The following is an 11898-nucleotide window of genomic DNA, read 5'->3' as shown; positions in this document are numbered from 1 at the left end:
TCTCTTGTGGATAGTTACTGCAGTAAATGAATGTCATTAAACATAAATGACGAGGGATTAACTGCACTTATTGTACAAAATTAGTAGTTTATACTCGATTTCACCATGAACCGTACCATATTTTCACTTTATTTTACATTTTCTTAAAAAATAACCTCAAAACACATGAAATTAAAGCAATGCTGCTAACATCAGTTGACATCACGATAGAAAAGGACGCAATGCACGCACTCGTACGTGTGACAAAGATGCAATCATCCAGGTTCAATAACTTTCCGACATTAAATATTTCATTTTTTTTTTATAGTTGGCAGCCCTTGAAAATAAGAGGTTACTTTACTGTGAAAAGGGGCGTGGTTTAGCCAAATTGGGCACACAATAGGTTTGTTCGAGTTGCTTGAAATCCCCCAAAATTTTTGCACTCGAGATGAGATAAATATTCGATCGTAAGAGAGAGACGACAAAGAAATTAATTCAAAAAGGGCAGCAAAACGAACAGGCCTCATGTTATACTTCCACCATGCTTTTTGCTGTCCTCTTGATATTAGCAAAAGAGAGAAGAGATACGAATATTGTCTACCATTTTTTTTACGCGTGCTTCAAAAGAACCCTTCTCAATATCATCTTATTTAGGAATTAATATTTTTCTAGATTGCTCACTATGATTTTTTTCAAATATTGAAAAAACGAATAATTATCTCAAAATGAAAGCAATACACATAATATGTAAATACAATAATTTATTTTGTTAATAATATGTAAGTAGTTGAGCTACATTTTTAATATTTCTCCAAAATAAGTGCGCGTAGCGTAGCGTTGTTGCGCAAGTTGTTTACAAAGTATAAAAAAATGTAAATAAATTGACGAATCTTATTACGAGTTTGTTTCTTCATTTTGTACAGGATGTTTTTGCATTTAAACGTAGCTACATACAAATGGAATGTATCACAGATATTTATGCATCATAACAGTTAGACTTGGCAACATCATTTTGGAGTATCCTGTAAATGCAGTTCTTTGTTAAAAATCATACGGTTACAGAATGGACGTAAAATGAAAATTTGTAATAAATCAATTATTTGATTGCACTAATCACTGCCATTCGGAAACACAGAGATAGTATCATAATCAAAACACAAAAATTATTTAAATATTATAGAAGATTTATGTATAAGTTTGTAAAATAAACAACCTATATAAGAATAAAATCTTTGTGGATATCCTCTATCTTTGGGATTATGGACCAGCGTGTATAGTCATTTTGAAGAGCAGCAAGTTTTACTTCTTCCAAAAATCAGGTCATGCCAATTTTCTTAAAAAACGCTCGCGCAGATTTAATGACCTAAAAAACATAAAATACATTTTGGTAATTACACAGTCACTTAACAAACCATACAAGCTATACTTTAAAAAATTTGTCAGATAATGGTTATAAAATTAATCATTGATTAATCAGAAACACGGACCAAGAGTTTTCATCATTTAAATAAGTAAAGAATGCTCAATATTAATATTATAATGATTAAGAGATCAAAATAGAAACTAAATAAATGTTACACAACATTATGTAAGATTACAATTCATAAAATAAAAAATTACCTAGAAAGTCTGAAGTTTTTCTGGACATTCTCCACCTTTGACCTGTATTAGCTATTTTGAAGAGTAGCAAGTTTTATACCTTTCTGAAGCTAAGTCATGTCAACTTCCTTAAAGAATGCTCTTACAGATTTAATGACCTGAAAAAGAGAAAATGTCTTAATAATCACACAGTTACTTAACAAATCATACAAGTTAATCTTTAAAAAATTTATCAGAGAATGGTTATAAGATTAATCACTGATTAATCAGAAACACGGACCTGGAATTCTCATCATTTAAAATAATGCACGTACATTTAATGATCTGAGAAATGGAAAATATTGAATTGGCACATGAGGTGGTAACATGTTTCTTATAAGTGAAATTCATAATGTTTATATATTTTATATACATAGATTTATGTCCTATTTTGTTCCATTTGCCTTTTGTATCTGTCATCATTTTTGAAACAGTTTGATCCTCCTCGAATTTCACAAAGCATTATCTTCTTTAAATGCATACTAGCTTTTAGAGTGATTAACAGTAGCTCTCTCACTTTTTCGCTAAGATTTTTTTGATCCACATTGTAAATGATTTATTTTTCATAGTGATTGTTTGAAATATAAGTTGTTTTCATTACATTTGAACAGAAAATTGCTGATGTAAATGAAATACTTCAATCTTTTTTCACCCAAATATCATAACGATTCACATATCCGAGTGACTCCAAATGCCTTATAACGCTCATATGAACGTAGTCTACGTTTCAGCCACATGCTGAAAACAAATTCATGTGCATTCATGTGTTTAAATACCACTTATTGAAACATTACTAATTTCTGTTCCAACCCAATACGTTTCCATAATCACATAATCGTATAGGTTATTCTTTGAAAATTTTGTTAAGGGAATAATTATGAAATATATTATTGATCAAACAGAAACACGGACCGGTAATTTTCATATAAATAAGCGAGATATCATGTAGAAAGATTTATGGTTTGTACATATCGGATATATCAGTTCAGTTAAATATATAATTTAAGACACGTGGTCGGTACGGACGCGATCAGTAAATCGTCGCAATAAAAGTAAATAATCGAGAACAAAACGTTAAAATCAATTGAAGAGGAAATCGCGGAGCTAAGCAACATATCAATAAATGTAAAAGATATAAAAGTTCTCACCATCTCGCCTTCTTTTCTCGTGATTTTTCACACGAGAGAAACTGACGATGACCTGCACCAAGCCGAGTCAAACAGGAAATGAAGGATCAGCAATGGATGGAGATGTAGCGAATACGGAAATTAGCGTTCCTTTGAATTCTCCCCTCTGCCACTGCCAACCGCTTCCTCTTAAAACCCCATTTTCATGCGACTTCCGTAGTAAGTCGACGAATCACAGTCAAGAATTTTAAAATGGCATTTTGTTCTCGATTATAATTGGGCAAAATTGGTCTACTACTCAAGTCTTATACGACTACGTATTTCTATACAACTCTAAAAACAATTTGGTTAACATAATCAACATAATCAGCGATTAACTAATTTCGTTTTTATCAATACAGATTAATCTTGATTTATTTTTCCATCTTTTTTCTAAGAATTAGAATAATAGAGAAATAAAGTTTTAAATTAATCTTAAAATTAATCTATCATAGTAGAAACGGACTTTATTCAATGAAAACTAGTAGCAAATAAATTTTATTTTCCATTTCATTAATAAGTGAATAGAATTATTTTTTTTCTTTCGACTCGAGAAAAAATCTTAAGAATAACGATTTAAATATGTAGCTAAAAATTTGGCTATAATTCTGATGGTTTAACTATACAATTGCAGATTAAATTTAATTTAATTGCAATTGACCTTAGATACTACGTAAAAAGATATCCAAGATGCTCATAAATTTTATTTTAGTTATTATTTATGCTAATATAAATACATTAATAATCCTTTTCACTGTTTAATACTTTAAATTATTCTTTTTAGAATATCTAAATTATTTAATGTTTACTATACACTTGAATTATAAGTTTGAAGCGTCTAGTTATTCTATTAGTACTTAATTAATTTCTGATAAATTCCTAATAATCTTGCGTTTGTAGAAAAACGTTGGCAACGCTTCGTGAAAGTCATTATCATTTATTTTTCGCTATTATAATACGTTAATGTGTTCTCGCAACATTCTCGTTGGAATGATGTTTAACATAAAAAAGTAGCCTCAAAATAGCTGAAGGTGTCACACCCGAGATTTTATTGGCTGCTGCAATCTGTAAGATAAATTTTGTTAATATGAATTGTTAACACAGAAACTGTTAATACAAAACAGTGACTTGGTTGAAGAAGTAATATAAGTATGGAAAATAATTATATCTTAATAACAATGAATAGTATTAGGATTAAAACAAAAAAAGAAAAATTTGCTTTTATACAAATCAAACGTCAAAGCTTTTATAGAAGAGTCTACTCGAAATAAAATTAACAAAAAGATTTACCGTGCGTGGAAGGTATTTCGAAAGCTTCTCTCGATCTTCATTAGATAGATTCAACTTAGGACTGTAAAAGAAATAAAAAAGAAGCAGTCAGTAATGTACTTTCTTTAGACATTTAACATTTAGAACATGATCATTCTCATCAATTTTATCATGCGAGAATTAAACAATCAAACATTGAAATAGATCTTTGATCTTCACCTATTATAGTCAATATCATCGGGTATAGTCATCTGCTCGTTTCTCTTAATATCATTCACTTGATCCTGTTGCTCCGCAACAATGTAACCGTATTTCGCCTCTATCTAAAAATCAAATTAATAATCATTGCTAAATTTCAAAAGTATTTTGGTGAATATTTTACTTAAATGCAATTTTTCGAAATACTTAAAACTTTCTATTAGTTTATAAAAACACTTTTCTTGGTAAATTGTACAACTGTTCGCATTTTCTTTTCTTAAATGCGATACGTTCAACAATTAATTCGCAAACCTCTATTCTTCTCGTCAGATTGGGATCCCTATCTAAGTATTGTAAGTCCGGCAATAGTTTCGCCAGTCGTGCAAACGTAACTTCTTCGGTTGTCAGGGACAGCATCTCGAATGCTGATTTGTGATCAACGGCCTTAGATTTTTTTATGTTAAGCAATTGTCGCCATTTGGTGCATGTCCGCACGTCGCTTTTGAGTATCTGTATCGCTTCTTGCATTTTACGAAAAACTTTCTTTGTCCTCTCGAGTCTCTCGCGAGAGACGCAGCCTATCGTATAACCCTTTTCCGTCAACCTCTGGTCGGCATTGTCGGGACGCAGGCTCACTCGAAACTCCGATCTGCTGGTGAACATTCTGTACGGTTCTGTGGTACCCTCCGTCGTTAAATCGTCGATGAGAACGCCAATGTAGCCCTCGGTTCGACTTATCAGAAGCGGCGGTTTCTTAAACACCTAAATATGTATAGATATAAAACGCATTTTAATATGTGCCTCAATATATATTCCCAATTGATAATAATAAAGTGCTGAAATCTTTTATAAATAAAAGAATCTTTTTAGGGAGACAAATTAAAGATTATCATTATTAAAATGAAAGGGTTGAACAATGCCATCGAATAAAGAAATTTTACGTTTTTTAATTTATGTGATTTTAATGGACTGACAAATAAACTTAAAAATTTTTTTTCCGCGTTGAGAAGCATTAATTTATAAGCACTTTCTATATAACATTAATCACCTTAGCAGCCGCGTTAACACCCGCAACGATACCTTGTGCAGCTGCTTCCTCGTAACCAGTGGTGCCATTTATCTGTCCAGCGAGAAACAGTCTTGGAATTTTTTTGGTCTCCAATTGGGTGGTTAATTCTCTGGGGTCTACATAATCGTACTCGACACCATAACCAGGTCTGACTATACAAACATAGATGCAAATGAGAGAATTGAAAAAAATTTTATCATATAAAATTATAACAAATCATAAACAAAGGATTCTATTAGTACGCAATTTAAAAAAAGATTACTTAAACAAGCGTTTTCCAATCCTGGGATACATTTAACGAGTTCAACTTGCTTGTCTTCTGGTAAAGTGCATGACAATCCACTTGGATAAATCAATGGTGAGTCCAAACCTTCCGGTTCCAGCCAAATCTGATGTTGAAGCGCTTTGAATCGCAAAATCTTACTCTCTATACTCGGACAGTATCGTGGACCCGATATCTCCTCTGTTACGTGTAAGTTACAATGCATATTATCCCTTATGATCTGTGCAACTTTTTCATTGGTAAACGTCAGATACGTTAGTACTTGTTTGTCGGGCGGCAGCCATACGTTATCGCTCATGAACGAGAACGGTATAGGAGACTCGTCTGGCAAAGATTTTTTACATTTGGTAAAATCGATGCTATCTTTCTCCAACCTTGGTGGTGTGCCTAAAAATACATATTTAATTCTAATGTAATTATATATAATTAAAAGTTTTAACATAAAGATAAATTAATTAATGCATGTATCAATTGAAATGCTAAAAATATATGCACTGATGATGATATAGTGTATGAATTAATTGGAAATATATAAAGCATTATTTTCACCAGTTTTCAATCTTCCTATTTGAAATCCAAGTCTCTCGAGTGTATTAGCCAAACCAATGCTGGGTTCGTCGTTTAATCTACCTGCGGGTCTTTTCTCTAACCCGATATTTATTTGACCTTTCAGAAAAGTTCCCGTAGTTATAACTACCGCGTCACCAAATATCTTCGTTCCATCCTCTATAAATTTAATTACTCATGTTATAATTATCTCAATTAAATTTAAAAAATTTAATTCTTTTTCTTATTATATTATAAAATTCGAAACATACTGAGAATTACCCCTTGGCAGGACAAAGGCTCGTTCTCCAAAATCAGATCTTCCACAGAGGATTCATAGATATGTAATCCAGGCATATTGAAGAGTTCCGCTTGAAGATATTTCTTGTACAACGCTCTGTCGATCTGAGCTCTAAGACCCCATACCGCCGGTCCCTTGCGCTTGTTCAAGACTCTATAGTGTATTCCCGAAATATCACATATACGACAGCACACTCCATCTAAAGCATCCACCTCTCTCATCAGATGACCCTTTCCGATTCCGCCAAAGGATGGATTACACGACATTTCTCCTACAAATATATATTGTATTAGATTTTACAATTTAATGCTAGCTTCTAATATACATACCTATAGTACTTTTTTTTTGAGTAACTAACAGTGTCTTGGCACCCATTCTGACAGCGGCAGCAGATGCTTCGGTTCCAGCATGACCACCACCAACGACGATCACATCAAATTTATTTTTATTTATTAGTTTTTTGAATAAGCGCTTCTGTTCGGAACGTCCATCGTGCCACTGGTTTAACAGAGACGATCTAATCCTTGTAAAAATCATGTTTCAGTGTTATGCCTTTCGTCCGTATTTTACTTTCTGCAAAGATAGTTTATTATTCTTAAATAACAGAAAGAGAAAATATTGTAAAATAATAAAATCAAATACCAAATTATTATACCATTAGCTTATAATTTTATAAAATATTTATTACTACTAATTTAATATTACTTATCCAATATAATACTATACATAATTATGATATCTGATAACTTAATTTGTCCAGTCAAAAATGTATTTTAATTTGTTTTATCATTTTGTAATTTTCTTCTCATGATCTTATGTTTTCCTTTTTTTAGCAAAAAAAATCATATTGTAATAAGGAAACAAATATATAAATATAAACGCTTTTATTTTATTGTGTATTACAGAGTATATTTATTATTATATTGTGTAAATTACAGAAGTAAAAAATATCAAGGCTGATGATCCGACAGGAGATGTTCCTGATCTTTCAAGACTCTGTATAACGAGATATATCGAATTGCATTGTTCATTTTTAACATTATCAGTCGCTCACATAAGTCTTCCTTGCTCACAAATCTCAGATCCGCATATCCCAAATTATTGAAAAATTCTAGAACAAAGTTAAAACAGTTCATACTGGCGGCGTTATAATTAATGGATTTCCATTTGAGATCTTTCAACATGAGCGACAATGTTTCATCCCACTGTGTGATCCAAGCTGTTGACACAACCTCCAAGGCAACGCAATCGGTCCACCTGGCTACGTCGTTCACTATCAGTCCTTCTTTGTCAAACTCCACAATGCCGCCATCAGAGTCGACTATCCCAACGTGTAGATTGTCACGTGTAACGTCGTAATCGTCGAGGAAGGTGCCTCGCGAGGGCCGAATAACGACACTGGTCGGGCAGTGAATGGCATTCACGAACGGATATGGAATACGAAACGGGTCCACAACAAAATTTTGCATTTGCGACGAGCACACTGGACACGTCATTGGGACGCGCCTGCAAAACACACTCTTCGAGCAATGACGGAAACAGACGATGCCTGGATCGTTGTTCATGTTTGCAAAGAACATTCAAAGTTTCACCGAAACGTTCACTCAACAAGATTTAATTCTGTCTTCTTTGAAAAATTTCCAATTCTTCGAGGAGGAAGAAAGAGCTGGCAGTCTGTAGAACGAGACGTACTACATACGTACATCAAACACTTTTCACGTAAGAATTAACCTCGTCGACCATTTCATTTGTCTTTGGCCATTCTTGGTTTCGCTATTTTTTTTCACAATGCTCGCATTGGAAACGACAAAGCAACAAGACACGAAGTGTAAAAAAATACTTGCGATGAAATAGAAATTTATGTATTCAAGTAGCAAACGATTCTAACCTAAGTTTACCTTGGCTTACCTAACCTACAAGACGGACGTGTTCCAAGTGACACAAATTAAAAAAAAAAGATCTACAAGACACATTTCAGAATAATGGAAAAAAATTGATATCTTACGACGTTAACGCTCGCACATAACGAAATTGTCGCATTAATCGTCTGATTGAGTGAAAAAACAGAAGTGCATTATCTAACCTCAAACTTAAAACTTGCCAAGATACATTAGATCGGCAATGTATGTCATGTCTTGCAATGATGAAAATCAACGTTGAATACGCATGTATCGTATGTCCAACGAGTTACGGTGGTCGCGAAGCCTTTTCGTTATCCCTTTTTGCTTTCCACGTGTGAGTGCACGTCCATGCACGTCGTGCAGACTATTGAGACTGTAAGCTGCGTAAGCACGACAAAACATTGATATTTCAGGTATTCTCGTTACCATTAAGTGCATTAAGTACTGATTGTGAGTACAACGAACAGTCAATTAAACTTATAATATAGGAGAAACGATCCTATGTCGCGACAAATCGGGTAACCTTACTTTTCAACTGCGGTATGAATTCGTGAACGGATTCCTACCATGCCTACCGATCGAAACAGTCGATAACAGTCCAATGGCGCTGGCGGCGCTACCGTCCGCTCGGCGTCAACGGAAGAAGATAAAAGCCATCGCCGTCGATCGAAAGAGCACCTCTCTGCCTCTCTCCACGTCTCTCGCCATCTTTCTCCTCGTACCGCATTCCCCGCGCACTCTCCTTCTCGACGCTTTCCATTTCCTCGTTGTGGAGTACACGGTACACGTACGTTCCCGTTAACGCGCGCGGCGTAGTCGTACCCTGCGAATCGTACATATATATTTGCAACCGCTGCACCTTCTTACACTTTCTGCAGCCGAAATATCGGAGGTGCAAAAGGTGCACTGGAATAAAGCGCGAAAATAAGATACCGCGTCGTGCGGCGTGGAAAGGTCCAGACCGATTCGGTTGGGATTGAAGCGAAGAAAAGTGTACGCTCGCCGACCGTGGTCGGGTCGGGAGCGAGCGCGCGAGCCTTAGGATTACTGCACAGTCAACGATTTCTCGGCGGCGCGGCGGCGTCTCCTCAACAAAGATGAAAGGCTGGTTTAATCGCAACGAGGAGGGCAAGGTGATAATAGACAGTAACGGGTTTGTTACGATCACATGCGAAGGTAATGGTAATGATCTCATTGATTCTATTATATATTTTATTGCCAAACAGTCTTCCTCCCTGTTCCTTTCGTCCCATACAATTGCCTATGAGCGATAGGCAAAGTCAATGTAAAACTGTATCGTCAATAGCTGCATATTTACAGAGGAGAACGTGGTTTTTCAACTTCATATATCAGAGATCGACGAAAAAGCAGAGCAAATGTGTTTCAACGTTAATGGTAAAGATATATACATCGATGTTGTTCCATGGGAGATGGCTGAGAATGATTCCGAAGGTGAGAAAACAGTAGAGAAGGATTCCAAAGAGGACAAGTTCAATACGCCGACAACGAGTAAAGGTGGGAACACAATTTTTCCTTGGTGCGACGCCTCGACCAAGATCTTCCTGAAGGAGTACAAAGAGAAGAAGGAATTGGTGAGGAATCGAAAGCTGAAAAACATGAAGAAGGCATATCAGGAAATAGCCATGAATTTAGCAGACAATGGCTTTAATGTATCACCTCTGCAAGTAGAAAACAGATATAAGACACTTAAACGTGCTTACAAAAACATGATGATACACAACAGGAGGAATGGAAGGGGAAAATACATTTGCAGTTATGAACAGTGAGTTTGCTTCTTAGAAAAGTTTTACAAGTTAACGCTATCTTGTTACATGTTAAGTGTGATTACAGGGACCTGGATGAAATCTTTTCAAACGATTTGTATGACACAGACATAAATGGTGACGAAGATCAAAAAACAGGGTGAGTTATAATTTGTCCAAATTAGACAAAGGTTTATTCATCAATTACTAAATTGATTCAGAAATATTTTTTAAAGATCCGTTGAAAAGGCGACACAGAAAGGAAACAATTTGCTCAGTGGTTCTGACATGAATAATGCCACTCTTCAACATAATGCTAGATTAGAAGCACAGAACGTGAAGATAATTGAAAATCTGCAAAGCTGTCAACGTTTATTGAGAAATTTAATTACCAAAATGGATAGCAAAAGTAAAAATTCCAATTACATGCAAAATGGAGTCTTGCAAGTATGTATGGAGATGCGGGATATGCAGAAGGAGGCTTACGCACGTGTAGAGGAACAGAGGCAAAAGGCTCAGGAACAAAGAGAGACGAGGAATAATTTACTGGACGAGATAGTGACGATTCTTAAGGCTAGGAAGGACACGTAATATAATCAACGTCAACGGAGTGCAAAATCTTGTTTGCACCCTCAATAGTTCATAAAATAACAGAATTTATTTATTCTATTAACACAAAAAGCGATAACTTTCCTGTTGCGTATTTTTATAATTTCATCACGTGACTAATATTCTTTAACACGTTGCCTGCCCAGTGAGATCTGTTTTCTACAAGTAACAGTAGAATTTTCATGATAATGAAATAAAAACATGACAAAATATGACATTGTCTAGTGATAACATAAATGCTTACAAAAAGATGTATTATAGAACTAATATGTTGAAAATATATTTTTTGTTTGATATTGTTATGAAACTTATATCACTTGAGATTTTATATTAAATGGCTTTTTATATTTTATAAGAGTTAAAAATTTTATTGCTAGTGATCGTCGAAGCATCACTGGAAATTTACATATTAGTCGCAGAGAGGACAGACTATCATTAACAGACATTACTGTTACCATGGCAGTCAACGTGTTAATTTATCTAATAAAAAATAGATAAAAATGTTCATATTGATATATGTATGTACATATTGAAAAATGAATACCAAATAAAATGTTCACCATTTATGGTAAGCCATTTACTTTTTACTAATATAAAATAAATTAAAAAAAAACTAGAGCAAAACTCTAAAAAAATAATTATTACTATTGTGTATCAGGATGTGTAATTTTAATTTATTGAATTATTTTTATAATTTTAATTCAATAATAAAAATTGCAAATCTTTTAAGATAATCTCTTTTTCTAAGTTTTACATTAGATAAGATTATTTTATGATATTAAAAAGCAGAACGGTATGTAAACTTAAACCGTACATAATGATCGAAGTTGAATCCATCTACTACAAATCAATTGTTCTCACATGTGTCGCTCCTCTAACTCGAGTTAAAATTAGATCAAAATAAAATTAAAATCCTAATGAAAAAATTAAAAATGGAATAATTATAATTAATAAGATTGAATTTCAATAGATAAGATTCAATAGAGAAGATAAAAATACAGGTTCATAACTACTACATATCTTTATTACCTTTTATGAACCTGTATAACATAAAAAAATATATGAATATTTCTAAATATTACTGTGTATTTTTATTTATTGTATATTTATATTGTTATTTACAGATATTCCCAATCAGCAATGTTTTTAAAATTTTGTAAATATTTATTATAATGT

At 33.7% G+C, this 11898-nt stretch overlaps 3 protein-coding genes, 1 long non-coding RNA gene and 2 other non-coding genes across 11 annotated transcripts; 2 read left to right on the top strand and 4 right to left on the bottom strand.

Annotated features, from left to right (window-relative positions):
- The first annotated feature begins 98 nt into the window (after positions 1-98).
- LOC120359549 lies at positions 99-1203 on the top strand. The gene is made up of 2 exons (XR_005576329.1): positions 99-233; positions 308-1203. It is a non-coding gene; the product is annotated as an uncharacterized LOC120359549 (long non-coding RNA).
- A 211-nt stretch (positions 1204-1414) lies between these two features.
- LOC113003663 lies at positions 1415-1487 on the bottom strand. Its single transcript, XR_003268613.1, has one exon. It is a non-coding gene; the product is annotated as a small nucleolar RNA SNORD18 (small nucleolar RNA).
- A 319-nt stretch (positions 1488-1806) lies between these two features.
- Positions 1807-1879, bottom strand: LOC113003664. Its single transcript, XR_003268614.1, has one exon. It is a non-coding gene; the product is annotated as a small nucleolar RNA SNORD18 (small nucleolar RNA).
- A 1821-nt stretch (positions 1880-3700) lies between these two features.
- LOC105207711 (protein MTO1 homolog, mitochondrial) lies at positions 3701-9064 on the bottom strand. 5 transcript variants are annotated; one of them, XM_039457461.1, is made up of 10 exons: positions 8926-9064; positions 6779-7022; positions 6421-6720; positions 6152-6328; positions 5582-5989; positions 5299-5471; positions 4563-5012; positions 4272-4375; positions 4074-4134; positions 3701-3848 (listed from the first exon to the last, which is right to left on the bottom strand). In XM_039457461.1, exons 2-10 carry the CDS (start codon positions 6984-6986, stop codon positions 3744-3746), a joined length of 1986 nt encoding a protein of 661 aa, XP_039313395.1. In that variant the 5' UTR covers positions 6987-7022; positions 8926-9064; the 3' UTR covers positions 3701-3743. The 5 variants fall into 5 exon arrangements, with proteins under 5 accessions (XP_039313395.1, XP_011175612.1, XP_039313394.1 ...); XM_011177310.3 differs by lacking the exon at positions 8926-9064 and adding an exon at positions 8533-8736; XM_039457460.1 differs by lacking the exon at positions 8926-9064 and adding an exon at positions 7588-7692.
- Positions 7400-8014, bottom strand: LOC105207710 (MKRN2 opposite strand protein). Its single transcript, XM_026134020.2, has one exon. It carries the CDS (start codon positions 8012-8014, stop codon positions 7400-7402), a length of 615 nt encoding a protein of 204 aa, XP_025989805.2.
- Positions 9065-9093: 29 nt separating the features above from the next.
- LOC105207709 lies at positions 9094-11294 on the top strand. Of its 2 annotated transcripts, none has more exons than XM_011177307.3 (4): positions 9094-9526; positions 9671-10133; positions 10202-10273; positions 10350-11294. In XM_011177307.3, the coding sequence occupies exons 1-4, from the start codon at positions 9448-9450 to the stop codon at positions 10702-10704; spliced, it is 969 nt and encodes a 322-aa protein (XP_011175609.1). In that variant the 5' UTR covers positions 9094-9447; the 3' UTR covers positions 10705-11294. The 2 variants fall into 2 exon arrangements, with proteins under 2 accessions (XP_011175609.1, XP_011175607.1); XM_011177305.3 differs by having other exon boundaries at positions 9123-9532.
- Positions 11295-11898: the final 604 nt, after the last annotated feature.

Source organism: Solenopsis invicta, chromosome 14, assembly GCF_016802725.1.
Source record: "Solenopsis invicta isolate M01_SB chromosome 14, UNIL_Sinv_3.0, whole genome shotgun sequence".
NCBI lineage: Eukaryota > Metazoa > Arthropoda > Insecta > Hymenoptera > Formicidae > Solenopsis > Solenopsis invicta.
This window is presented reverse-complemented; position numbering and strand designations above follow the sequence as displayed.

Coding starts and splice junctions, on each gene's coding strand:
- LOC105207709 (XM_011177305.3), top strand. CDS start 9,448: ATGAAAGGCTGGTTTAATCGCAACGAGGAGGGCAAGGTGATAATAGAC. Junction 9,533..9,670: donor GATCACATGCGAAGGTAATG/GTAATGATCTCA, acceptor GCATATTTACAG/AGGAGAACGTGGTTTTTCAA. Junction 10,134..10,201: donor TACATTTGCAGTTATGAACA/GTGAGTTTGCTT, acceptor GTGTGATTACAG/GGACCTGGATGAAATCTTTT.
- LOC105207710 (XM_026134020.2), bottom strand. CDS start 8,014: ATGAACAACGATCCAGGCATCGTCTGTTTCCGTCATTGCTCGAAGAGT.
- LOC105207711 (XM_039457461.1), bottom strand. CDS start 6,986: ATGATTTTTACAAGGATTAGATCGTCTCTGTTAAACCAGTGGCACGAT. Junction 6,721..6,778: donor TCAAAAAAAAAGTACTATAG/GTATGTATATTA, acceptor ATATATTTGTAG/GAGAAATGTCGTGTAATCCA. Junction 5,013..5,298: donor GTGTTAACGCGGCTGCTAAG/GTGATTAATGTT, acceptor ATACATATTTAG/GTGTTTAAGAAACCGCCGCT.